A 27,159-nucleotide genomic window follows, 5' to 3' on the forward strand; every position below is an offset into this window, starting at 1 on the left:
CAATTACGAAGCCAAGCTGCGGCAAGGCACGCCAGGATGCCTCCCTGTCCCCAGCTTTTGTCTACTTACATCACTGTCATTGGGCTGGGAGATGGAGGCACGGTGTGGACACCCAGAGCAGCACAGCATGCAGCAAAGCAGGAGAGACAGAGAGAAAACAAAATCTGTTAGTCATTCCTCTGTCAAATGGCGGTCATGTCCTGGGAAACCATCCACAAGCTTTTTTCATACCAGCACCCACAAGGGCCACAGGCCTCCTTTCAGCTTCTTTAATAAGTCCTCCTGGTTTCACTTAATGCTCATGAGGGCTTGTTTCTGTGAAAATTGCCTGGGTACAGCCCTCAAGAGATTTTTTTTTTGAAATGAAGCTGCTTCAGGATTCTCTCTTGTGCTTTGCAGAGGTCTTTTTAGCTCAGGTTACATTTATGTGATCTCCCACCTGCTAGGATGCTCCTGCCTCCATGGTCAATTCTGGGATTTTCCACTCCCTACATGTGCTCACTCCCAGTGAGCAGCTTTCTGCCCTCCTGTCTTCTCTGTTATCCCCCACTGATGACAGTTCCCTCCTCTGACAGCAAAGAGCTGCTTCTGCTGTGTGCTGCTTCAGTCCTGTCAGAATCACCTCTCCAGCAGATCTCCCTGGAAGCAAACTCTGGGGAGAAAGACCCTGGGTAGTAAAGCAAAAGTGCTTCACTTATTCTGCTTCTCAGACTGGAGTAGATGTTTTAATTATTCCACTTTTCTCAGTCCAGTGAAATTGTCCAAAATTAGGACAACACCAAAGGCTTATCCCTGAAGGGAATAATTTTTATTTTGGCAAGCTGGTAGTGTTTTTTTATCATTACCAAGATAATAAGAGAAGGCATAGACTTTTTTTTTTCTGTGTGCCCAAAATTGCAGATTTCCATGAGGTTTCTGAAAGGCTGAATGAGCACAAGCATATTTCCACAATTAAATGTTTCACATGCAGCAGAGCTAATGCCAGGCCAGGATGCTGACACTGTCCACACGGCACTTGCAGAACAGAGTCATGGCTCACACGGCATTAGTGCCGTCAAAGGATTACAGAAATGTGTGACTTCAAACTAATCTACTTCATAAATCTTTTAATATGAATTTCGCAAAAGCCTTCATCAACATGCCGTTGTATGTGATGTAACAGTATCAACTTTGCTGACAAAGAGTATTAAATTGTCTCTTTGTATGACTGCTGATGCTCCTACCTGTTGCATGGCCATCCAAAACTTGCGTTGGAGCAACTCCAGCTTAATTTGCACACCCACCGCTATGGGAAACAAAAAAGAGGGGAAGATGAAGAGAGGAATGTGCAAGAGAGGAAAGACAAATACAAGTTAGGAAAAGAGGAGGAAATATTTGCCCAAGCTGATGGGATGGAAATCACAATTGCAACCTGCTTTCAAGTGTGAATGATAAGCAGCGGGGTATGAGTGCTGAGTCAGACTGCCAAGTGAGAGTCAGAATTCTAATAAGGGAGAGGAATAGGGGACACTGACTGTACTGAGGTACTGAGACCTCACTCACTCTATGCACTACAAAGCTACAAACAAATTAACAACAAAAAAAATCCTCCCAAAATCTCCCAAGATATCACAAGCTTTCCTCTTTGTCTTTTTCAGTTTTCCCTGGCCAGAATGGATGTTTGTGATCATCCTGGCCTCAAGTCCTGCACCATACAGCATCAATCAAAAATAAAGTAGGCCAGTGTGAGGAAGGGATTAATTTGAAAACCCACCTGTCTCAAGGGGGAACCACAGAGATTTAGATTGCTCCTAAGCCACTACACATACACAGAATTATGAATGTCATTTGACAGAAAGTGTGATTAGGAATAGCAAATTGTTACCTGGTCCCAGCCTAGTGCACAGTGGGCTAAGCATAACTCTGTGTGTGTGTCACTTAATGAAGTGTGTCCTAATTTCTTGTCTTAATTTCTCTTCTATTCCCAGCATCATGTTCCTGAAGTAAGGCATAGCTCCACAGGAGAAGGAACAGTGCAGGGTCTCCTCACCAGAACATCCCAGCTGTCCCTGGGTAGATTGCCTACAAGCACACGTAATAACCAGTGCAGCCACACACAGCCTGGCACGGTGATGGGCAACAACTGGTCTGCGTGTCGACTAGTTGAATCCTAGAGCTCTGGAGGAATTACAGCCTCAAGTAGGACCTTGAAATAGAATATAAAGTGCAAGTAAGGGAGAAGAAGAAACACAGAGAGGGAGATTCTGAGCCTTTTCTCACAACCTTCAATATCAGGCGGATGAAGTGTTGCTGTTTCTACAGATTTCTTCTAAATTAGAAGGAGCTTCAAAGGGGGGAACAGATCCTTTAAATCTGAATCATGTCGTGTGGGTGCTTTTAAGCTAACAGTATGATCTGATGCTCTAATTCAGATGGATATGAATTAAAACTGGAGTATGCAATGGTATATTTTCTTGCTGCACTTACAGAGACCTTGGCACCTGGCATCAGCTCTACCAGTGTCTATACCAGTGTCCTTGTCACATTCACACTTGCTGGTACATCTTACAAAATCACATGTAGCTGAGGCACATTTCTTAACCTGCTCTCCCTGCTGTAAACTGAATCTGACTGCCTGTATGTGGGGAAAAGGAATGCTTTTGTAGAGCTGCATTGCCCTAAGCTTCACAGAGCACAAACCAGACAAGACAAAGAATGCACACAAAGGAGGAAGGACAAGGCTGAGTCCAGCTCAGGCGAAGATTCATCAGCTTCAGCAGAGCTATGGCAGGCATGGTTTGGCTTGGTGCCCCTGCTGACAAACCAGCAGTCCATGACAGAAGGGAAACGGTGCTGTTGCTGCTGAGTCCAACGAAGCCCACGCACCTGATTTGGGATGTAGCTTTAAATAAACTCATTGCCATCCTTTTAAACCATCTCAAGAAAGAGTCATTCCCCTTATCACATCAGATCACACCAATAGGACTGAGCATTACCCAGGACATAGAGTTTTATAAGCCTTGAAGAGGAGTTGATACCTACATAACCAACCTTGCAATGTGGACTTACTCAGTGGCTCGTGTTTTTGCCAGTGGGAACGTTCAGCCTCAGACTGTTCTTCAAAGGGATCTTAGCCCCTGGTTGTGAATCCCTGCTTCTGCCCAGGAGGCATGTGTAACACATACTGAACCTGGACAGAGTTGCCTGCAACATGAGGAAGAAGAAGACCCAGTGGCCAGCGGCAGAGACAGAAAACGGAGTCTCCCAGCTCTCTTTTTCCTCTTTGTACATTGCCCACAGTCGTGTGTAACCTATTTGTGCTATCTGACAGCAAGCCTTGTTCTTTGGATGCAATCTTTTCAGCTCTAACCTCTCCACAGGGCTTGCACTAACTTGTCTTCTCTGCACGAGCCCTTTTCTTCCTTCTCAGTGGTCCAGCATACATTTCTAGCTAGGAGAATCCATGGAAGTATGGTGACCACCACTCTCCTCCTCACATCATGGTACAGTCTGAAGAAGTTCTTGAAACCAAAGCTGGGGTCTCTTCTGCCTTGCATCCAGGTTTGTCTGTTTGGATGGTATCCATCACAGGGAACAGTACTAGAGGGATTGCTTCATGCTCCTGCCTGGCAGCACCACTCCTTGCCAGTTGGTGTGAATTGACAGCTACTGGCAAGAACTATGAGAAACTTTCACACATTCAGGTGACCTTAAGAAGACATGGAAGCTGAGGAGAAACAGGCCATAATCACCACCTCCCCAGTGCTAGTAACAAATAGTCACCTTGGCATCTTCATGCTGTTGGTGAAACTAAAGAGAAAGGAGGAAAGCAGCAATTCAGTCTGATGTAAGGATGACGCTACAGCTCAGGTGAGAGGGAGAAAACTGGAATAAACTCCTCTGTGCTTGTTCCAAAGTGTAACTGATTATTAATGAGCCTTTTTGCTCTGGTGAGAAAGAGTATGCTGCATCAGCAGGAACATCTGAGGTCCATGAAATGATGAGTGGCCACTGCAGAGTCTTCAGAGACTAATAGTTTTATTCCTAGTGATGTGTCAGTAAGTTGTGCATCCCAGCAGTGAAATAAAACATGAGGACAAGCAATGCTGAATACCTTGCTTGGATAGCCATTGCTTCACTATGTTGACATGCTACCCAAAGCTGTGCATGACTTCCCACCAGCAGGCACCCTGCCTGCAAACCCATGACTGCAATGGGCTCTCTCTGGAGTTGTGCACTGCTGTTCACTGTGGAGATAAGAGCCTTCCCCTCCACCTGTTCATCTCAGTGAGCTTGCCTGCTTTATTAGTTCATCCTCTGCTTGCCTCTCTGTCTGCATTCTCTGGCTTCTCTCTTTGATTATTCATATGTTGTTCTCATAAGGAGCTTTCCCCAAGATTTAATTCTTGGGCCTGCTGCACACCAAAAAAGGCATAACAAAGAGTTGCAAGATTACATCCTGCAGAGTGCTTATCAAGATTCACCTTGCCATTCATAACCTGTTTTCATGGAAGCCGGTCCAATGATTAAATAAAATTCGTGATTCAAAGAGAAGAAGGTACCAGAGCAGCAGAGTAGCCATGCCCATACTGTCCCTTTGCATTCTCTGTTCCCTGTTTCTGAAATATTCCCATTTTCCCTCTCAAGCCAGCAGCTCGAAATTTTACTTTAAGTCCTCTAAAAATTTTACTTAAAAATAACTTCCAGACAAATTGAAATTAATAAAAGGCCCAAACCAGTCTGTTTATGATACTGGACCTGATAGAAGACACAGTTCAAGTAGATCAGCAAAAGAGTAATTCCTGCAAATGTGAGCTTACAAGGTCCTCAGCAAGCTCAAGGAAGGCAAGAGAGGGGTCTGGTTTTGTGGAGATAGGCTACAGGAGCCCGTGGGAGAGCATAGAGGGAATCCTGACAAAGGCAGTGGGTTGGATTCAGCTGTTTACTGCACCCCTGTACCAGCAGGCTATGTCAGGGAGGGCAGGGGATGCCTCGGTCACTGCATGGGTATAACCACACCCAGTACTTGCACTGGACATACAGCTGAGCACACTCATCCTGCTGCACACAAGATTTAGGGAAATGAACAGATGCAAAACACTTCTCTCTCTCATCCATTCCCCTTGTCCAAACCATCCCCTACTAGCACACCTCAAGTTTTCCCTGAATCCCCACGGAAGGGGACACAGGGCTGTCAGCTTCTGGGGACACCCACTGTGCCCGGGCAGGACGTGGCCAGCTAGGCATGGGCACCTCTCAATTAAGTCTCTCTGTTGGACACATTGCCACCCACCCCATCATCTCTGGAGCACTGGTGGAAAGGGGATGCCTTTCTCCCAAGCCCCTCAGTTTCTCCCCTGCTACCTCCCCTTCACTGCAGCCGCTCGCCTCTGTACAAAAGCCAATGCTCGTCCCTCCTTATCCTCATGCCTTTCTCTCCGTGTTTATTGTCATCAGCCATAGCAGGCAGGGAAGAGATGGAGGCAGGGGAGGAGGAATTCAGCTCAGAGCCTTCTCTTGTAACCTGTGCCTGACCAATCTGCCTCCCGAGGGGCTGTGGGGAGCTCCTCCCGCCCTGGCATCTCCTCACCCGTCCTCGAGCCCCTCGGTTCCTGGCACCCGGAGAGGGATGGCAGCAGGGGCGGTAGGAGGGAGAGAGGGGGACTAACAGCAACTGCCCTTTCTCCAGGATGGGTTGAGAGAAATGAAAACCTCCCGAGCTCCTTCTTCTGGGTGTTTTGGTGCAGATCCTGCCTGCCTGGCGGGGTGACTCCTCTGCACTGTCTGTGCGCGTTCCTGTGCGTGTGCTGCTGCCATCGCAGATGTACCCCCAGCTGTCACTTCACCGCGCACAGTCGCTCTCTCTCCCGCCTCTCTCTCTCTTTTTCTCTCCCCCTATTTATTATTTACGGAGGACTACAGTCCCTTTCCCACGCTGTCATCTCGCCGTGCGGCTCCTCTGCCCTCCACGCGGGGTGAGCGGCTGGCTTGGGGGGGCTCCTGCCAGTCAGGGTTCACCGAGAGCCCGGCTGGCAACACAGGGGCTTTCTGCTGGATTTGTTTTGGGATTGTAGCCGTGTTCACTGGAAGAGCTGCCATTCTCACAGGAGGGCCCATTCCCGCGTGAGAGAGGTAAGTAAAGACATGTCTCTTTTGCGGTTTCTCCCCATCCCCAGCCAAGCGAGATCAGTGGAGCTGCCCTCCAGGAACCGGCTTCCCCGGGGAGCGGAGTGTCAGCAGGGGCAGCGCCGTCTGCCAGACAGCACAGTGCACAAGTCTGGGCTGTGCGAGACTGATGGGCAGCGATCCTCCCGGCAAAGCAGAACGGCAAACCTGCTGCAGAGGTTGCTGGTGCCAGTTCCAGTCCAGTTTCAGTGCAGGCGGCTGGGAGCAACTTCTCCCAGCTGAGAATGGCACCAGCACCTTTTCTTGCACCATAGGCAGCTCAGGTGTAGCTTTGAGGCTATGAGCTTGGTGCTGTGGTCACCAGGTATCAGCAGCTCCCAGGTAGCCCTGGCTTTTGTCCCCTCCTCAGGGTTGTGGAAGGGGTCAGCATGAGAGGTGCCACTTGCCTGACCCGTGATGACTTTGCTGGCTATCATTTTGAGCTCCGCTGTCTTAGTAAGAACAACCTAAAATGGAGAAGTGAGGAGCAAAATTGAACAGGTTCAGCACTCAGTACACAGCTTTAGATGAGGGGGGCTGTATATGTATCAGTGTGTGGGAGTGTGTGCTCACAGACATGAGCACAGGACATGAAGTGAAGAATGCCAGATCACAAGTAGAGCCAAAAGTAAGCCCCAGGTTACTTTCAGCATCTCTGCAGACTGAGTCTGCAATTTCTGAACTTTTGAGCAGAAAGCACAGCACTGAGGGAGGTGAGTGAAACACAGCGCGGAGAAGCTTCACAGCCTTTTCCAGCCCTGACTGGGAGGAAAGGGCAAGAATGAGGTCCCAAATGAGCTGATGTGAAGCCCCCTAAGGATAGGGATATATATGCAAGCATTAGCATGTATGTATGTGTGTGTGCATACATACACATGCACAGACACGTGCACACGTATGTCCCACACAGGGCATTCTGTGCCCTGCTTCTCCCTCTGCCTGACCAGTTCAGTACTGCCCCTGCATCTCATGCTAATTGAGAGAGACACGTGAAGCTGGAGCTCTCCAGATTTGGGGAGAGGATTTTTTAAGCTGTTGTTCCAACCAGGTCATGACTGAGCTGGGCCTCGTGGACTGTCAGGTAGCCTGAATGTGCCACATGCAGCACAGCCCTGATGGGAATGGCAGCGGGCAGGGTACAGCACTGCTCTGCTGCTGGTGCCTGACCTGCCATTCAGGGATGGAGAGAGAAATTAAGATCTCATTTGGGAAAGGGCTGGAGCAGCTGCTGTTGCGGAGTTTAAACAAGGAAACCCTTAAAAGACAAGGGAACCCTTAAAGGCACACAGGCACTTAACCCAAGGCAGGGGACATTTCTAGAAATGAGGGAGCCTTTCCAGAAGAGCAGACCATTTTTCTTCTGAGCTTTGTTGCTCAGGTCTGTTGGGGGGTGGGAGGGGGTGGATCTTCCTTAAACTGCTGTGGGCAAACAACATTTGCAAGGGAATTATTCCACATGAGCGAAAGGCTTGCGGGAGTTGTCTCCCTGTCAGACATCACCGCTGCCTCTGTTAGTGCATCTTGCCCACTTGAAGGAATTATGGTAAATCCTGAGCAAAGGGACTGTTTGCAAGGAGAAAGGGCGAGAAGCCTTCTTATGTAATTTTTATACCAGATCATAGCTTTACCCTTGCCTCCAGCAAAGTGAATGCCACACACTAGCAAGGTGCACTCTCAGCTTGGATATCTTCATGAGTTACTTCAGGTTCCTGCCCTTCCTCTGGCTTTTTAAAAGCCTGATGCAGAAAGGATTTTCTAGGCTCTTCAGCACCACAGAAGCCTGATGAAGGCAGACCTGTGTCAGTAGAGCTGTGAGGGTCGGCAGCAGCACAGGGCTGTGAGGATACATGGACAGGAGCATTCAGGGAGCAGCAGAGGCTGCAACATGATGGGGACAGCCTTAAGCCTGTGGGAGGGCATTTTTGGACAGCTCTTTGGTGACTCTTTAGCACTTGCCTGTTGCTGATTCAAAAGACAGACAAAGCAGTCTCCTTCACTTGCCATGTTTGGTTATAAGCAGCTGCTTACACTGCTTGACATCCATCCCAGTCCTGGGCGGCTCAAGCCATAATTCAAATGACCATACTGGGATGCTCCTGCCAGCTGGGTAATGTTCCAGTGAGCTACACTATGACATACACTCCAGTTCTCAGTGGAAAGGAGCTGGATGGGAGTTCCGGGATGTTCCTTCTGCTGCATGGAAATACCTTGTAACACATACCTTATTCCTGCTGTGGCTTTACCAAAATGCTGGTTCTCAAAAAGCTTTGCATGACTGAGGGTATGGTGGTAGCAAGATGATGTACACTTTTTCTATAAACCAGTTCAACTTCAGACAAGAGAAGTTGTTTTGCCTGTGAGGAGTGGGATAATGTGAAATACATTATTCACATTGCAAAAACAAGCAGTTGAAAGTTGGAAAATGTTGGGATTGGGGGCAGCATGCCATCTGCACTGGGCTGCAGTCCTGACTGGTATGATCATGTGCTGTATTTTCATGAGCTGCCTCATTCAGGGTACTGGCTACATGGTGTTTGAGGAGTGAAGCAGGGGGCTGTTATTTTTTTTTGGTACTGCAAAGTGTGTGCCTGTTTTGTTTGTTTACTGCCTGCCATCCAAGCCCTGGAGGCAATACATCATTATTCATTGTCTTGTGGTGTTCTGAAGATGTTAGCTGCTACAGTTGCCTTGTAGCTGATGATAGAGAATTTATGCTCCTCACCAGGCAGGAGAGAGTGGTTACTTTCTCTGCTTTTGAAGGGAAAAGAGACTTCCCCTTTAGTCACACAGGGAAGGAGCAGCAGGTGCAGGGCCAGAGCTTGAGGCCTTTTGGCTCTCAGTGCCATTGAGTCCTTGAGACCAGTTTGCTGGCTAAGCTGCCAGCATTTTGGACAACAGCTGTGAATGTTCAGCAGTTCTGCAAAATGGCCCCTGGGGTCCTGTCCTGGGCACCAGCAAAACTAGGAATGTGCAGACTGTGGCCTCCTGCCAAAACTGTGGGTTAATATTTATTTCCAACCATACAAAAATAGCCTTATTTATTACAACATCCTCATTGTTAGCTCAAGTATCGCATGTGTCCTTTGCCTCAAGTATGGGATGGGGTACTGTGAAAAAAAAGAAATAGTACTTGGTCGAGTAAGCAAAGATACACATGCAAGTCACTGAATGAAGGTTGGGCAGGTATTACCTCACATTTAAGTGCTTAGTTTTGCAAGCCAAATAGCATATTTTATCATGTGGCATTTTTTTAAATTAAAATGACACTTTCTTGATTCTTATGAATGGGAAAACAAGAGACTTTCTATTATTCATGCACTGCAATGCCCCACACCCATCACAGGAAGGACAGAGACTTAAATTTACAGCAGGACCATACAAGTCAGAACTTCCCTACTGAGTACAAGCAAAGGCTGCTACTTTGAAGACTGGCCCTGCTACCGTGCTCCTCCTCAGTTCAAGGAGGCTGGGAAGACTCCTTCCCAATGAACCATGCTCCCACACAAGGAGTAAAAAATTCTGAGTCTGGAGAAGAGCTCTTAGAGGCAACTTGACTTGGCAGTCAATGCTTTGGCTCTTTTTCCACTCCTGGTGATGTTGTCTCTTGCCAATGCTGCCCAAAAAGCATGGTGCTGCTGTGGTTTTGCTGTGAGGTACCTGTGTTGGGGCAGAGGGGCTGAAGTTGGGTCCTGCTCTCCACACCACTTGCATCTAAAGAATTTGATGGGATGTGAACTTTGCCATAACCATATCTCTCCTGTGGCTGCAAACCCTCTGGAAAACTAAAGTCACATCAAACCTGAAGACCTTCCTCAGCCTCAGCAAGCCCTGCAGCATGAGGCTGTGATCTGTGTGCTAACCCAGATGCATCCAAAGATCCTGGCTGGAACTCTGGGTTGGGAGAGCTGTCACCACATCTTGTTGAGCTATGGGCAGGGTTCCCCACTACAAGTGGTGTGGAAAGCAGGGCCCACCTTCAGCTGATAAAGAGTGTAACTGTGTCCCAGAGGTCTGCAGGCACCCCTAGAGCTGCAGGCAGCTGCTCAGATCTCATGCAGTTTGAGTGGACCTTGCAGGGTTGCCCCTGCTGGGTGCTCTGGGAAGGTGGTAGGAAGGTGATGGGGCACCAGAAGAGCTCCAGGCTCTCTCTAACAGGCAGCACCAGTGACCTCATACTACTGTGCAACTGAGTGAGACAGATCTGTGCAACTCACTAAGGCAGAAAAGGTCTCCTTCAGAGTCCAGAACAAATGCACTGTGTGCCAACAATGGGAGTCGGCCTTTCCTTGGGAGGTTTGCCAGGAGCTGTGTGCGTGCTGGGTCACCGATCCCCTCATGATAAGAGCTGAGAGAATTTTTACTGCTGGCATCTTGTGCTCTGCCCCACCACGGTGCATTGCATGCATGGACGATCCCTTCCCCTCTGAATGCGCCCAGGGCACAGGCTTGTGAGGTGGTAGTGAAGTTCTTCCCTTGTTGCACTGTGTTTTCTACCTTCTCTCTCTCCTCCTGCCCCATCTGCCAAAGTGGCAAGACACTGCTGTGCACCTGGTGGTCTCATTCTGGGAGCCTGGCAGCCAGGGAAGCAAAGCCAAGGTGGTGAGTGAAGAAGAGAGGGGGGGACTTCCTCACTCAGGAGCCTGGGTGGCAGCAGATCTCCACCATGCTGGTGTCTCCATAAGAAGAAAGAGTAACAGGAGTTAAGCACTAGGAAGGCCAGTGAGCTGGAGGTTCTGGTGTATTTCAGAACACAGACTATGGAGAAAGGGAAAGCCAGTTTTCAGGCTAATGCAGATGTGAATGATGGCAAACAAACAGGTGTGGGGCATTTTGTGTGCAAGCGGTCACCCAGGCTTGCAGAACCTCAGCTCATTTCAGGACTGGGAAACCACAAGGAGAAAAGCTTATGGCTGAAGTGCCCTGGCTCCTAAGAGGTAACTGGGATTTCTTGGTGCTGATTTGGAAGCCCCTGGATTTGGCAGTCTGGCCATACTGTTCAGGATAGACTTCTGGCCTAGCACTCTGTGGACAGTATTGTGAACTGAGAGCTTGCATTGATTAAAACCCTTACATTTTCCTATCTTGCTGCTAAATTGATGCACCTCCATCTACTACTCTGTGCATGTAAATGTATCTCTCATCTCAGACAGGCTGGCATCTTCCCTCTTAAAGATCTGCTGCATTCTCTGACTCTAATAAGAGACTCAGGTACTGTGTCATGTCAAAATTTCTAAACCCTCAGAGGATCCTTCCTAAATGTGGGCCTATACCTACCTTCCTTCTTGACCTCCACCCAAATACAAAGAAGAAGGAGAATACTTTGGGATTCAGAGCACCATCCAACTGAGAAGTGCAGAAAATACCTGTGTGTGCAGTGGTGATGGCACTGAGGACCAAAGAACCAGGATTCTCCCACCAAGCTGTCTTCCCTGCTTGGAACCTTTTCCTGGATTGTACCACCCACTTACACCCCCAGGGTAGGTTTGGCAGGAAGGGGGGAGAAGCATTTCAAATGCCAGTGAGCTGGAGGATGCTCGTGGAGTGTAAAGGAGGAGCTGGGAGCAGAAGGGTGCCAGGTCAGGAGCAGCTGCAGTCTTTCTGTCAAGGGACTGAGCGAAAGGATTAAGGGCCTGAGCTACCACTGACCACGGGATTAACCCCTGCAGGAAATTAAAGTTGCAGAGAAGGCTCTTCACTCCACAGCTGAAAGAGAAAAACTGGGATCTGGATTAGAACTGGCAGGGCTGGTGACAAGCCACCACCCACAGCCAACTGTTCCCGGCTGGATCAGAAAATGTTATCTCCAACTTCATGTAGAACCCCTCTCCACATCTCACTTGGCTACCAATTTTTGCCAACAGGGTGAGAAGAATGAAAACATCAATCTGTGGCAAGAAAAAAAGGAGGAAACTGGGTAGTCAGTTCACGTGTCCCTCCTTTGAGCCCCTCTCCCACTCCCTCACCCGCTTGCCTTCTCAGCTGCCTCTGTTTTGCATGGAGGAAACATGCACGTGGTCTGTCGCATTCAATAATACTTGGAGAAGATGCTGGCACACACATGGCTGGATTTCTTCCTGTCAGCTGCCCCCTCAGCTCTCCTCCTGCTGCTGCTCTGGGCCTCCTCCATATGCCGCACTCACACTGTGCTGGGACTTTCCTGTCACTCCTGTGTTGAATGTCCTGGTCTCCCCACCTGCTTCCACAGCTTCCCAAGGAATTCCACATCTCCACAGCAATCTGGGTCTTCCCCAGTAATGCCACCCTCTCTGTCCCCTCTTCAGATGCTCTGTACTTTCTCAGAGGGTTTGCTGAGGCCTTATATCCTGGGTATTTCCATCCCTTACAGCATCTCCCAGTCTAATTATCGTGCATTGGTCAGGGAGGCTTGGGATGCAAATAGTGTTTCTTGGTTAAGGTATGGAATGAGGAATCAAGAAAACTGGTGTCTTTCCTGTTTTTGTCACAGGCCTGTCATGAAACTTTTGGAAAATCTGGCCAAAACTCCTTTATTCTGTGTAACTTTGGTAAGCCCTTCAAATACTCTCTGCAAGTTGGAAGAGTATTTACAAGCCCAAGTGCAAGTGCTGCACTTGAGAGCTTTGAAAATCCTGAGCAGGGAATTGATGTGGGCTCATGATGAGGTATCAAAACCAAGGCAGCTGAAATTTCAGCCAGCCAAACTCAACAGCCACTTTTTCTGTATCACAGTTTGCCCCTCCATAATATGGGGATAAAGTTGATCTTCCTTAGAGAGGCTTGGAGAGGAAACATTTTTACCATCAATACATTCGCATTTCAGAGGTGCCTACACACTGTCAATCCAAAAATCAGAAGCTTTTCGACCTCTTCACATCATAGAGAAATGGGTGTGGTTTTTATTCACACCAAGTCAGGAATGCAGCAGAGTCCCTTACAATACTAAGTGGTTTTGCACGGTTTCTACTTGCTTTAAAGCTTTCTGTATGAGGTGTTTTGCTTAGCTGTGATTGATCACTGCAAGTCAGAGGGCACCATTTCTTCTGCAGCCGGGTTTCTCATATGAATTAAAAATGGGCTTTCCATTGATTGTAACAGCATAACACTAACAAATCCTGAACACATGTGTTAATAAATCAGCAAGCACTGGAAATGAAGCCCTCAGCTATTTACCTTAGAGGCTCACTGGGGCAGTGACACATGCTGTATCTTTCTGCAGCACTGCTGAGCTTTGCTACCACCTCTGCATGCTTTTGCAGTCCAAATAGATGACAAATGTAGGGCTGCCACTGTGACAATGTGACCTCTTGTGATCAATAATTTGCACGACTAACTTAGATCTGTTGGGGGACCAAGAATGGGCATCATGTCCATGCCATCTAAACCCACTTGTGGTGTATTAATCAGGCCACACAGCTGACATGTCCTCCTGCTGCCTGTGAGTCTTGACCCCCAAGGGCTGATCAAGGAATAGGCATGGAACAAACATGTTTTAGCCACTCAATACTGGGGTACCACTCTCCCCCTCCATTATGGGGTGATACTAATAAAACATGAATCCTAAAACCAACAAGGAAAGGGGAAGGAAAGAAGATAATCTCCTTAAAGTGTCCTCCATGCCCTCCATCACCCTGCTGCTTTTCTGATAAAGGCTAAAGCAATTCAGGGGAAAGGGACTTTGCTATAAAGGAGAGTGTGGGGGAGGGATGAACGTCTGTGTATACTTTCTGATAATTTATTGCTGGCATCTGTTGCAGCCTTTGCTACCCACCCTTCTATAATATAGGTCACCCACATGCCCTGCCAATGCTCATAAGCCAGGCTGTTAACGGAGTCTGATCCCTGAGCCATGATCCAAGGGTTACTGCAAAGGACTAGGAATGATAATCAGAGACAGAAGTTGCTGGGCTCTGTTTCTCACAGTGTCTCATCCTAGTGACACAGTCACCTGTCTCTCCAGCCTCAGCATTGCTGTGCGGAAAATGGAATACCTTTTTCCACCTACCAAGAGCAGACGCATTACTGGCTGATATCTCAGCCATACTTCTGGGGTTCATTAAATACAAAATAACACCACCTACAACTATGGTAAGAGCCATTCATAGAGCAGATGGAAAGCTTTGGTTAGAAGGTGCCACAGAATCGGGAAGTGTTACTAAAACAGCATGTGGATGCAGTTAACTGAAACCCTCCCCGCTCTCATAGCATGATCTTTGGGACCTTACCCACAAAAGCTAATGCTTTGGAGTGATACTGCAAACATTACTGGTGTCTGGGTAGAGAGAAGCAAAGCACAAGACAGGGATAGTGTCTGCTGTAGTTTTTATGTCCTGGCAAGTGCTGCAGAGTCATTACAGTCTCCTCTGTATCCCCCCATTCCCCGCCCCCAGCAGTAAAGTTCCCTGTTCAATCTAATTAGGGGAATCCTCATTAGAGAGTCCTCTAGAGTCTGACAGCAGGCCAAATGTCCAAGTGGCACTTCAGCTCGGTGTATTTTTGGCCACTGGAGCCCATGGGCCAGAAATGGATGATTTCATTTTGTTGCTTTGAGCTGAAACTAAAAAAGTTGTCTTTTACTGTCCTACATGAAACAGTAAGAAGAAAAGGCCATCACCAGTGCCACAGGCCACTCCGTTAATTTCTCCAGAATCTGAAAAAGACATTCAACTCCAAGTACAAGGAAGAAAGCTCTGGACACTGTGTCCCATGGATCACAGGGCATTCAGCTGACATGTTGCTCTAGGGAGAAGGAACCATCTAGTAAGCCCAGGAGAAAGACTAATGCCTGGTTTGTGGAGCCATTGGGTGACTTCGGTCACTTCAGAGCATTCAGAGCTCCAGCAATGCTAATCAGCCTTGCGCCCCCAAACCCAGTCAATGCCAGGCTAGTTCAGAACAGCACGGTGCCTCTCTTCTTGAATTGGGGACATATAGGGGGCACTCCTAGGTCTGGCAGAGCATTCAGAGCTGGAAAAATCCCTGGCTGTCAGGCTGAATGCATCCAGACAGATCTGATGCTGCTGTGGAGAGGTTTGAGGTGTGGACAGGTGCTAGTTGCCCTAGGACTGTGCATTTCCAATGCTGCACTAGCAGTGAGTGCAGTTGGCCTGGTGCTCTGCAGAGCAGAAGGCATCTCTTGGGCCACAATAAAATCGCTAATTAAGTCAGAATTAAAAATAAGTCAGAGAAAACCTTTAAAAAAGAAACTCTCAAAAATCCTCTTTGTTTCTTTGCTCTCTCCTGACTATGGAATATTAATACTAAGGGTATAATGTGCTTATGGGTAGTCAATGCATGGGAGAAACTTTTCTGGATCCTTGGAATTCAAATTTCTCAATAAACATGCCACTTTAAGGTATAAGTGCAGATGCTCATTGTCCTTTGCTCTTCAGCAGCCAAGAATCTCTACCTGTTCCAAATCTACTGTTCTGCCACCTGAGCATATGTCATGCTTGGAGAAGCAGGCAGTTTTGTGGAAGACATGGAGGTTGATAAATATGGGCTACAGAAGAGTCCCCAGGACATGTGCAAGCCCAACCCTGCACACATATTTGTAAGTTTAAGCTCAGTTGGAGACTATATGTGCATTTGGACCTGAAGACAGTCACTTTCAAGTCTTGGAAAACACGTGTACAAGTGCACACAGGGTGGCTGCTATCTATGGGCTGGGGAGTGTTGCGTGTATGTGACATGTTTTTAAAATAATCTTGGGTTTATCAAGGCCCCTCCATCTTTGTGCATGTTGCAGTGCAGGAGACAGCATTAAAGCCTGAACAGGTGTTAATCACTATGCACTGTAATAAATTCTAAACATAGGGAAAGGGCTTATTTATACACGGCTGCTCCTCCCACCCTGCACTCTCTGCCTGAGCCTTGGTGCTGTCTGAGAGAAAGAGGTGCCCGTGAGGTACTAGAAATGAGTGCAAGAGCTGGACTTGCCCTGACAGAATAGAAGGATCTAGGGGTAGAAACCCCAAGCCTTTCACTGTCCTCAGGCCTGGGTATGCCAGCCCTGCCCTCAGCCCCCCACTGTCACCTGCGGATGGTGTGGATGAATTGCACAGAGCGGTGAGCGGGATAGGGGAGACACCAGCCCATGGCCTGAGAGGGGGCCTGGGCTGAGGGGAGACCACAGGGGGAAACTGTGTCACAAAGCACCCAAGGAAGCTGGTTTTGTTTATTTAAAAAAAAAAAAAGCTTAGCCCCCTAATTGGCACCAAGCCAGCTGATACAGATGGGGTGTTACAAAACAGAGCCAAAAAGCAAGAGCACAAGGAACAGAGCTATCTATAACCCTGACAAAAGTTAGATGGAGTGAAGGTGGGGAAGAGGGAAAGACAGAGCGTGGCAGGCGGCTGCCCCTGATGCTGAGAGCAAGGACGTGATCATTCGGCAACAGGATTTGGAGCTGATCGACTCGCGCTATCCAGCAGGCAGATAAGGCTCTGTGGCTGTCAGCTTAACTCTGCCGTTTATTCCAGTGCTGTAGGGAGTTAAATAGAGCACACGGAAAGCCTGCTGCTGGGGAATGAAAGTCAAGGAGGGAAAGGGAAGATAGAGGCTGTAATTGGGCAGTGTCCGGGGAATCGGGTGGAAGTGGCTGCAGGCAGAACCCCTCCAGGTAAGTGCTTGTGGCTTTTCATCCTCCTTTGCAATATGGACAGGCAAGGAAAGGAGACTTCAGGGGTGGCATTTAGGATGGAAACATTTATATGGGGGAAGCTGAAAGTCTCCTCAGTCAGGTCGAGCGCAAGCACCAAATGGGGACAGCTATTTGTTGCAATTTCTCCTTCAGTGGGGACTGCAGGGAAAGGGCTCCAGCTCAGTTTGGGGAGTGGGGGGCTGCAGCGGGGGAAGGTGGAATCAGTTTTGGTACTATGAGAGGTATTAATCTAGTTGGTGCATTGGCATTTAGGTAAATGATCTAAACAGCCTTGCAAAGGTACCAGTCCAGGCACTGAACCTGCTCATCCTTCTCATCAAGATGCTAAATATTTTCTCGTGGTTTACATTCCCATATAAAATAAATCAGTCATGGGAGCTCGGGGGGAGGGTAGGCTGCTGGCACGTGTATGGGGAGGGTGTACTGGTGCGAGTGCAGCACCCAGCTCAAATAATGGCTGGGGATGTTGTCAGAGCGCCTCAGAGGGGATGGAGAATGGTTTATTTCTGTACTCTGGTTGAAATGCGTCCATCTAACTGCTGCTGCGACTGTGGGTGGCATGTCAGAGAGTACGGCAGGGGGACACAAGGGTCCGTGGTGTTTTCCTTTTATCTGCGTCCTTGTATCCTAAAGGGAAGCAGGAAGGAAGTTGAAACCTGTTGTCAGTCACTTACTGTCAGGGGAGAGTTTATGGTCTTTGGGTTTCTAATTAGACTGAGGATTTTTCCTTCTTCTAATTAAGATGCAATTCCCCTCTTTTCAACACTCCCACTCCGTCTCCCCCGCCCCAGGTCCTTCCTTCTCCTTCTCCTCCGAGGCTCGCTTGCTCTTCAGCTCCTGCAGTTGCTGCAGTGGGAAATCCCCAGGCTGAAGCTGTGCTGCTCTAGCCACCACATCCATTTTACCTTAAAACAGACAGGAAGTGCTGGTAGGGAATACGGGGAGGGGGTGGGGGGGAGAGGTGGGAGGGAGAAAAGCAGCTTGGCAGCCGCTGGTACCCAGATCTCAGTGAGCCTGAGCCGTGCGTCAGGGAGAGGATGCACAGGTGGTACCAGCCAGCGTGGAGGCGACAGGAATGAGCCAGAGTCTGCTGCCCTGGCAGGGTCACCTTAGCAATTCCTCAGGTTAACCTTGAGCATGAGGCTAATGTAGCTACCACGGCAGGCTATTCAAGCACAAACTCCTCTCTTTGGCACTTAGGTGAATCAGGCCTCATTTCTGCACTGAGGTTCAAAATGAATTAACATTGCATCTTCAACATGCTGTGCCTCCTGAAACATCCTCTATTTCTCCTCCAAAACAAAGCTGATGCCTCAAAGGCAAAACACTAGCTGGAGATGGGAAAGGACAACACTGAGCCCAGACCCATGTCCTGCACTCAGGGAAGTGAATCTCACTGCTCTGCTCTGCTTTCCCACTCCAGGACCTGGCTGGCAGGCTACAAGGACTCATTCCTTCTCATTTTGGGGCTGTGTGCCAGGCTGGCTGTTGGATGTGAAAACACGCTGGAGAAGACAACGATGCTGCCTACAACTGCTGGCCACTGGTGGAGGAGCAGGTTCCTCATGAGGTGGCAAGAGGCTTGTCGTAAGTAATGCCTACTCAGGTACTAAGTACAATATTCCTGTTTGTCAAGGGAGTGGAAAGAAAATAGGTCACATCAGGGTTAAGAATAGGGGAGAGGGACAGCTAAGAATGGAGATGTTTGAACTAATTCCTGATTCCTTTAGAGGCCAGGCTAGCTGGGAGAGAGAGTGAGAATCTAAAGCTGAATATGGGCTTAAAGTGGGACAGCGAGTGATGATTGCTTCTGAATTCCAGTGGGCCTGGCAGGTGAGAAACAGCATGACAGATACCATCACACAAAGATCAACCCCGAGCATTTCTCAAAACAGTATCCTAAAAGCTGCAGACTCCTCTCTGTGGTAGGGGTTTATACACAGGCTGCTGAGCAAGGCTCCCAGCTCTTCACAGCAGAACTCACAACAGATTTTACAAGGGAATGGAGGATGTGAAGGCAGAATTCTCCTACTGGGCACTGCCACATGTAGTGAAAATCAAGAAATAAATAAAGAATATATCTTTCAAATTAAATTGTAAGCATTCAGCCTGTGCATATTCCCAGTGGACTGGGCATCTGCTACAGTACCCATGAATGCAGAGCAGAGACTGCTGGAGTGGTGTGGGACTTCTGGCAATGTACCTGCATCTCAGAGAAGCACCTGGGGACCACAGCAGAGGAAAGGGAACATTCGAAGTGTGTCCAGCACTACCGCGTGCCCAGGCACCAAGTAGGTCTGTGGTTTCCATTGTTTCGGTCCTCCTGATCAAATTTGGGGCTGCCTCTGTAAGAAGCTGGGGGAATGATCTCCTTCTCCAGAAAACAGGCATCTTTGTAATCTATCCTCATGGACTAGACTGCTGTATGGATTATTTATAATGAATGCTATTGAGTTTTGACTTAATCTGATATACTTGGATCAGCTTTCTGCCACCTACCAGAGTCACCAAACACCCCACAAAGTAACTTCATCTTCCTCTAACACAAAAACACGTGTTATTCATCCTCTGTAGGGCTAGAAGACAGCTCCAAGCTCTGTCTATTGCTTCCCTGCCTCTCTCTCCCACAGAGCTGCCTCCTAACCGGTGAGACGAATTCCTTGGTCTCAGCTCACATCCTAGTGGATACACTTCTTGAAAGGAAATGAAAATGAAATCAGGCTTTCTCTTCTATGGATGATTTTAGTAAAATATTTCCAAAAGCATACAGTAATGTATGGGTAACAACAAGACATTTTTGGCATACCCTACATGGCTGCAGAAACTTGGCATAAATCCTTTTCCTGAACATAACCACAGCCAGCTGCCTGAGACTTTGTTCCTGCCAGCCACTGCCAGCACACATACTGGTGGAACCCCACAGCCACCCAGTCGGCGCCGGAGGCAGGCAGGCATTTTGAGAGATAAGCCCTGAACAGAATGCCACCTGTATAGCATTACACACTGTCTGCTCCTGCCTTTCTTGGTGTACAAAGCAGCTAAGTGTTATCTCATCATCACAGCTGTCAATCTATTATTAATACTGTGCTTTTGTTAAGCATGCAGGAAAAGACGGGGTCACTTGAGTGACTCATGGCTCTCCTTTCCCCATTCTAGTTCCCATTCTTTTGATTCTCTTCCTACAACAAGAGGGTGACGTATTCTGAGCAGAATTAAGTATCAGCCAGCTAGTCAGTCCCTGTACACAGGCTACAATCTGCTTTCACGGCAGTCTCTGCTGTGGACCCCAACCTTGCATGACAAGAAAGCACAGAGACACTCAGGGTAAAGATCTGTCTTGTATTTCACCATATAGATCCATAATTATCATTAAAAGGGCACACATATTGGCATGGCCTGGGCTGATGGAGACCTGAGATCTCAACTGCAGGATAGTGAAAGATTCTTGAAGAATTGCAAAAGATGGATAAAATAAGAGAGAGAGCTGGGACACTCTCTCTGAACGCTTATCCCATGGTCCTTAATAAAGTCAGATAGCTTCGGGTCCAAATTGGGTATTTCTCCTTAGGCTGCCAGTCCACAAATGTGCCAGTTCTCCCAAGGATCACTGGGAACACAAAAATCACCCTATGCAGCATGACAGGGTTTGAATATGAAGGCACATCACTGATAGAAGTCAAGTCGATATAAAAAATGGGCTATGGGTCAGATTCAGCTCTAGAGAGTGTCACAGGGGAAGAGAGAAAGAGCACAGCTGACTTCAGAACTGTTCCAGGCAGAGCTACTCCAGAGCTTGTCTCCATTGGCTCCCTCTCCTGTGGCAGCCCTTTCACAATTCCTTTAGGGTTAAGAAGCAAATCACCTACTTGGTGGTTCTTTGAAAAAAAAGCAGGGCAAAAGAAACTGATTTCCAGCTCAGGAAAGAATGGTGAGACAATAAATGCATCCACTTTAGCCACCATTCACCCCTAAAAAGACTCTACCAACCCCTAAGTGAATGCCTTCTATGAAGAAACGTGGGAAAGGGAGAGGACAGAGCATGACATATAGACAAACCTGCTTCAGTTTTAGTCAAATGCTCAAGCTTGTCACCTTAAAAACTGCAAGGGAGCTGAATTTGCTTCCCACATTGAAGAATTCTGGAATTCATTGTGCAATCTCAATTCCACAAAAGGAATTAAGATGAAGGATGCAAATGTTTTACATAGTCTGCTTAAACATAACTCCCACTCCTCTAATGACAGGAGGCACAGAGCTCACTTTCCTGTTGCCAATGCTTCTTTGTCACAGAAATGGGGGTTTTAAAAGCTACTGGCACCCAGAGAGGGTTGATAACTAGTGTCCTGATTCCACTCAAAGGATCTGGCCCCATGTCAGGAATGGTGATCCAGAGCAGTTCTAAAAGAATTCAGATTTGTCGACTGCCTGACCTTAAATTTGAGGCACTGCGGAGAAAGGGTGTACATGGTAACCCTTTTCCTAACCCCCTTTTTTCAATTACCAACCTGCAATTTATTTCCTCATTCCATTGTTGTGGGCACTTTCGGTCAATGGAGATACTTCTGGGGCTATTGCTATAGGATTACAAAACTGTTTTGAGAGCAATGACAAGTTCCAGGTGTCCAGTCCAGGGACTTCTTGTTACTTTTTGACAGCTTTCTTGGTCATCCCTTTGTAACATATAATTTAAGTCATTAAAAGTGGACAGAAGGCCCACATGACACACTGTGAATATGGTAAGCAAACAATACCCTGATTTAGAGGCTAATTGAGATCTGTGCCTGTTCTATCACAAATATCAGAATTCAAACTGCAGGAGCACAACTGAGATATGGGTTGTTTTGTTTTCTTTTTTTTTTTTCTTAAAAGCTCTGCATTAACATGTCTATTCCTGAAAAAAAGAGCTTCTTAAATATAAACTGATCCCTCCTCTCTCTACCTTGACTTCTTAGAAAGAGATGTCCTTTATCAGAGGTGACACCTCCCCACCACTCTCTGCTCCATTCTGCTCTGACAGGTACCAGTGCTCCAGTATCTGTCAGCAAAGTCCTCTGGGATGCGCTGTTCTAACTTCTTTGTGAAACTGGAAGGATATTTCCTTGCTTGCTCATAAAAAAAAGGCTAAGAGGAAAGTCAGGGTGCAGGTCAGCAGTAAAGGGATGCAGCTGTGATGAAACTGGTTACACTGCAGGGCACTGCAGCGAAGGGTCCTGCCCTGAGGGTTGTACTGTGGTGATGGCTGTGCTCAGGGTGGTGATGGGTGAGGGTGGGAAAGAATGCTCTAATACATGCACTCTTTCTTCCCTGCTTTACACCTACCAGTGCTTGGCTGTTGGCTGTCGCTATGTGCTGCTGAGTCCTTCTTTGCTTGTCCTTCCTCCTGCAAGTGTAACAGTGGCAACCTGGAAGTGGACTGTAGTGGCTTGGGCCTCTCTTCCATTCCCTCGGACATCCCCACAAACACCAGGACCTTCCTCTTTCTCAACAACAAACTCAGCATCCTGCCAGGAGCAGTGTTTTCCAACCTCTCTGCTCTACAGAGGCTGGATCTATCCAACAACTTCTTGGACCAGCTCCCTCAGAACATCTTCAGTGACCTGGGGAACCTCACGGAGCTCCAACTGAGGAACAACAGCATCCGGGCCTTGGACAAGGACCTGCTCCAACACACGGCTCTGCTGCGTCAGCTGGACCTCTCCATCAACGGCTTGGCCCAGATACCCTCAGGCATCTTCGACGACCTGCCTGCTCTCCGCTCCCTCTCTCTCAGGTCCAATCGCCTGCAGAGCCTGGACAGGGTGACCTTCGAACCACTAACCAGCCTGCAGCTGCTCCAAGTTGGGGATAACCCCTGGGAGTGTGACTGCAACCTCCGAGACTTCAAGCACTGGATGGAGTGGTTCTCCTACCGAGGTAGGTGCTTGCTCTGTGGGAATGAAAGTGCAGAAATGCTGCTCTTCCACGGAAGGGCAAACAAAGGTAGGGAAGAAACCTGAGCAGATACATCTTTAAGGTCAGGCTGACCTGAAGGATATGTCTTAGACAAAGAACATGAGATCTGTGTTATAGTTTAGAGCCAGCACACCTCTGTACAACCACACTGCCAGGCTGAGGAGTCCTCTGCAGACCCAGATCTTCTATTTCCTCGTTTAGTTTCTAATCTGAAGGGTTACCTTTTTTCTTTTTTTTTTTTTAAACTTTGGAGAAGAAAGAACTTTCCCCACGTAACATCAAAATTTTAGGAACATGAGTTCACCTCACCCTTACTCCCAAAAGAGAAAAAATGCTTTTCACAATTGAAAATAACCATCCTGTTCTCTTTCTTAAGCCAAGTGAACTAAAAGTCAGATTTGGCTGTAAGGCATAAGGTTTTCTGCCAAAAAAGAACCATAGGCAACAGCGCCACTCAGGAAAAACAGTCCAACTAATACTGGAAATCCCAAATTAAGGCTTAAATTAACAAGCCAGGTCCCAAGTCAGACTGGCTATAAAATCATCATTTTAAACCAAGGAGTTTTTAAGAAGTTCTCCTTGAAACACAGAAGGCTGGAAAGGTGCATATCACCTATAGGGAATGCTGCTAGGATTATATGTTTTTAGGAGCTCAAACTCAAAGAAAGATGGCACATTTTACAGGAATGACGATTGAAGGCCTGACCTTCTGTTGCTGGACCCAATGAGTAGGAAAGGTCTCAAATCATGCGGATAGCAAGAGTCAGCTGTCACATCCCTGCTGATCACAGCCATGCTGCAAGAAGATTATCTCTGCCTATGGCTACACTGCAGTCTGAAATATGCATTGGTGTGAGCAGAATCAAAGAAGCACACCAGTGCCACTTTCCTCTTTTTTTTTTCTGGTTTGTTTTCTTTCTTGACTCCCATATCACATGGAAAGCACACAGAGATAACTTTGCTTTTTTTCTCCCCTTCCAAAGAAATTGCCCAAACTCACTCAAGCATTTGTTTCAACATCTGTCATTATTTTCACAGAGACGGATTTGTTGTTAGAAGATGGGACTGTGTATCTGTTGTTATTTTGAGAAGATACAGCCTGGTCCTATCTTTTTACTTTTATTTCTCCTTTTACAAAACAGTTCTACTGACATTTACATAACTCACTAAACAACATGAGGCTGACTTAATAAATGGTTTCAGAGGGCTTTCATGTCTTGGCCTCAAAAATGTCTATGCACATATCATGCACCATGAGGTATAATGTCAAATCCAACCTACGCAGAATCATATCAGCCAGCTGAGATGGTTGAAGCTTCTGCAGGGAAAATATTTAGCAGATGTGATGGGGGCCCAAGAACGCACCCCACCTCAGGATGTAAGTCTTTTGTCACTGTATCAGGATGAAGCTGTGATTCACTCCTGTTATCTCTATTGGAACAGGTGGGAAAATTGACCAGCTGGCATGTACCCTGCCCAAGGAGCTGAAAGGGAAGGATATGCGAATGGTACCCATGGAGATGTTTAACTATTGCTCCCAGCTGGATGATGAGAACAGCTCTACAGTCCTGGACAATACTGGCCCACCCTGCACTAAAGGAAGCCCAACTCCTTCCAAATCTAAATCAGGCCCAGAACCAGAAGTGGAGCCCAGTGTGGGATGCCCTCAGAAACAGCGATATAGACCCGTGAGCGTGCGCCGGGCTATTGGCACTGTGATCATTGCAGGGGTGGTTTGTGGCATTGTTTGCATCATGATGGTGGTGGCAGCTGCTTATGGCTGCATCTATGCCTCCCTTATGGCCAAGTACCACCGGGAGCTGAAGAAGAGGCAGCCACTCATGGGTGACACAGAAGGTGAACATGAAGAACAAAAACAAATCTCTTCTGTGGCGTGAAACTCTTCTAGGAAGGAAGGGACAGCAATGAAAAAAGGTACCTGAGAGCAGTCAAGCATGGGGTCCTCCCAAAATACATCTTCCCAGACAGAGAGACAGACTGTGCTATTGCTCCACTCAACCAAGTAGTGTAACATGCTTCTGGGGGGTCAGGGCACCTGGCTCAATTTCTTTTCCTCTGCCCCAGGCCCATTTTTTGCCCTTTCACCCTTGGGGCCTCCCAGGCAAAATAAAGTAGAGTCAGACCTCGAGTGCTTGCTGTGCCTCATGCCCTTGCACAGATCTTCCCTCACATGCCTTCTGCAAAGGCAGCTGGCACCTTCTGGGAACCTGTGCCATCCTCTGAGCTTTGGTCCTGAGTTGTTCTGTATCCTGTCAAGAGTTCTCTGCAAACAGAGAGAAGCTCTGTGAAAGTTTATGTGGGAAGCAGGACACCAGAAGTGTCCAAGCCTCACTGTTAGGGTCACTGCTGTTGTGTGGCAGCAAGTTGCTGTCTACCCTTCAGGTCAGTGCTGCCAAGATTGTATCAAAAGGGAGGGAAGGTCCCCAGGGTAGGACAACAGTCAGTGAGAGAGTTCCCTTCTCACTTTTAAAGGTGGAAAGATACTCATATCACTTTAACACACTGCCAGGGAGCACAGTGTCCCTCTTTTTGCTCCTGGCCAAGTCCAAATCTGTGAGCTGACACACTTCATCTCCTATAAGTGTACAGACACAGAGTCACCCTCCTGTACACACACACACTGACTCATTCTGATCCCAACATGCACACACAGCCAGTTCCAGACATGCAGGCATCTCACCTGCACATGCAGAGCCACACATGCCCATGCTGATCTGCCCTCTCTGTGCAACCATGAATTCATTCAGCCACTTTACCTTACTCTGATCATAGCAGTGCATATTGCCTTCCGCTTCAGACAAAATATATGCACACTGCCACTGAGGACCTAACAAAAACATCTTGGCCATAGTGCAGAGCCAGTGGAAACTGGCAGGAGATGATGAAAAGGAGCAAAGTTATCGAGATTACAGTAAGAGACTGTGGAAGTAAGTACAGAGCATGAAAAAAATAAGGTGTATTCTTCTTATCTGTTTTATGTTTCTCTGATAAATGGAGAAGATAAGGATATGAAGCCTCCATTTAGAAATGTTTGATTGGCAAAGCAGAAGTGGGTCATCAGAAAAGACTAGAGGAGGCGGTGGCTTACCAGCCTCAGCACTGTAAGCCATGCTGAGTAGTGTGAGCCTGGGGAAAGGTGTCAGAAGTCACACAACTGGTGTGGCTGCCAGAGGGACCAACATGGTGTGTGGAGGAGGGTGATCCAGCTGGGGTGACCGAAAAGAGTGGGCACAGTTCTGGGGGGTCTTGAGCTGAAAGTTGAAACTTGGACCACAGCGTGGCACAAGTGGGAGAGCCCAGGAAGGGTCTGGCATGGAAGGCAGCACAGCCCACATACACTCCCTTCACCATCACTGGTGTGTTTGATGCCATCCACAGCTGCACATGAGTGTGTGCACACTGCCACTACCACTGTCACGTAGGGTGACTTCCCCCAGTCAGACTTTAAAGCCCTCAGACTGCAGTACCTCCTATTAGTCTTAGCTCATTCTGACCTGACAGGGGGAAAAAAAACAAGTGAGAGGGGAAAAAAATGAAAGGAACTCAACATAAGGACTCATTTTGTATCACTGGAAGTGGGATAAAATGCTGTCTCCAGGGGAGAACGCACATTGCCATGGTAACCTGCTCTAACCCGTCACAGTGGGTATTCCTGGGCGAGGAAGATGACACCAGAGGTCGTGCATCCACAGTGCCTGTGGATGGTGTGATCCTTGCCATCAGGAAACAAGCTGGCAGCCAGCCCAGCTTTGCAAGGTGTTTCACCGGCAACCTGTGTTCAGAGCCCAGCATGCACTGCAGGTGGACCCTGCCAGGGCACATCACCTCTTCCACCTGCTCCATCTGAATCCCGATGCCTCTGGACATCTCACAGCCCTCCTGCTTGCTGTGACTGGATCCCTGTGGAAGCAATGCATGCTGGCTCCTCATCCCCTTCTGGTCCCAGACAGGTGGTTGTACTGACCCATGGGCACACAACATCTTTAATCAAAGCCTGGAGCAGCAAAATCGCTCCTGGTCTACCCGGAGTCACCAGATGTGAGGAGACAGGATGCTCTGGACTCTTTAAGCATGACTTCCCTTCGACACAGGGATGCATGGGATAGGGGAGGATGTTCTTCAGGAAGCAGAAGCCCAGGCTGCCATGGAGGAAGTACTGGGAGAAGCAGTCCACCCATGAGCGTGCACACACATTTTATCCCTGCTCCCAGCACACTGCTAGTGGGGAAGAGATGAGGAGGAGGAAGGACTCTCGCCCCATGCACTGTATAGCTACTCCAACCATCCCATCTGCTCCAACTGCAGCCCGCTCTGAAGGGCAGAACTGGTGCACTGCAGACTCCATATGCGTGTTACTGCTGCTCCACATTCCCAGCAAGCCAGGACTAGACTCTGCCTGCTGG

General features: G+C 48.0%; 2 protein-coding genes across 3 annotated transcripts in view; one reads left to right on the forward strand and one right to left on the reverse strand.

The window, feature by feature from the left end:
• Window positions 1-27,159, reverse strand: part of CACNA2D4 (calcium voltage-gated channel auxiliary subunit alpha2delta 4) — a 126,178-nt gene that overhangs the window by 23,445 nt on the left and 75,574 nt on the right. The window contains exons 27-28 of the mRNA XM_071550060.1: window positions 1,224-1,285; window positions 70-84 (exon numbers count right to left, since the gene is read on the reverse strand). Of these exons, the coding sequence (XP_071406161.1) occupies window positions 70-84; window positions 1,224-1,285 (77 nt within the window). The remainder of the gene's footprint in view (window positions 1-69; window positions 85-1,223; window positions 1,286-27,159) is intronic.
• LRTM2 (leucine rich repeats and transmembrane domains 2) lies at window positions 5,593-25,413 on the forward strand. Of its 2 annotated transcripts, none has more exons than XM_071551250.1 (4): window positions 5,593-6,111; window positions 18,207-18,370; window positions 22,106-22,696; window positions 24,179-25,413. In XM_071551250.1, the coding sequence occupies exons 2-4, from the start codon at window positions 18,304-18,306 to the stop codon at window positions 24,631-24,633; spliced, it is 1,113 nt and encodes a 370-aa protein (XP_071407351.1). In that variant the 5' UTR covers window positions 5,593-6,111; window positions 18,207-18,303; the 3' UTR covers window positions 24,634-25,413. The 2 variants fall into 2 exon arrangements, with proteins under 2 accessions (XP_071407351.1, XP_071407353.1); XM_071551252.1 differs by lacking the exon at window positions 5,593-6,111 and adding an exon at window positions 16,449-16,741.

This window comes from Pithys albifrons, chromosome 3, assembly GCF_047495875.1.
Source record: "Pithys albifrons albifrons isolate INPA30051 chromosome 3, PitAlb_v1, whole genome shotgun sequence".
Classification (NCBI taxonomy): Eukaryota; Metazoa; Chordata; class Aves; order Passeriformes; family Thamnophilidae; genus Pithys; species Pithys albifrons.

What these genes read in the sequence shown, in the direction of transcription:
- LRTM2 (XM_071551250.1), top strand. Translation starts at nt 18,304, where the DNA reads ATGCTGCCTACAACTGCTGGCCACTGGTGGAGGAGCAGGTTCCTCATG. An exon ending in GAGGTGGCAAGAGGCTTGTC is followed by an intron (nt 18,371 to 22,105) that starts GTAAGTAATGCC and finishes TACACCTACCAG; the next exon opens with TGCTTGGCTGTTGGCTGTCG. An exon ending in GGAGTGGTTCTCCTACCGAG is followed by an intron (nt 22,697 to 24,178) that starts GTAGGTGCTTGC and finishes CTATTGGAACAG; the next exon opens with GTGGGAAAATTGACCAGCTG.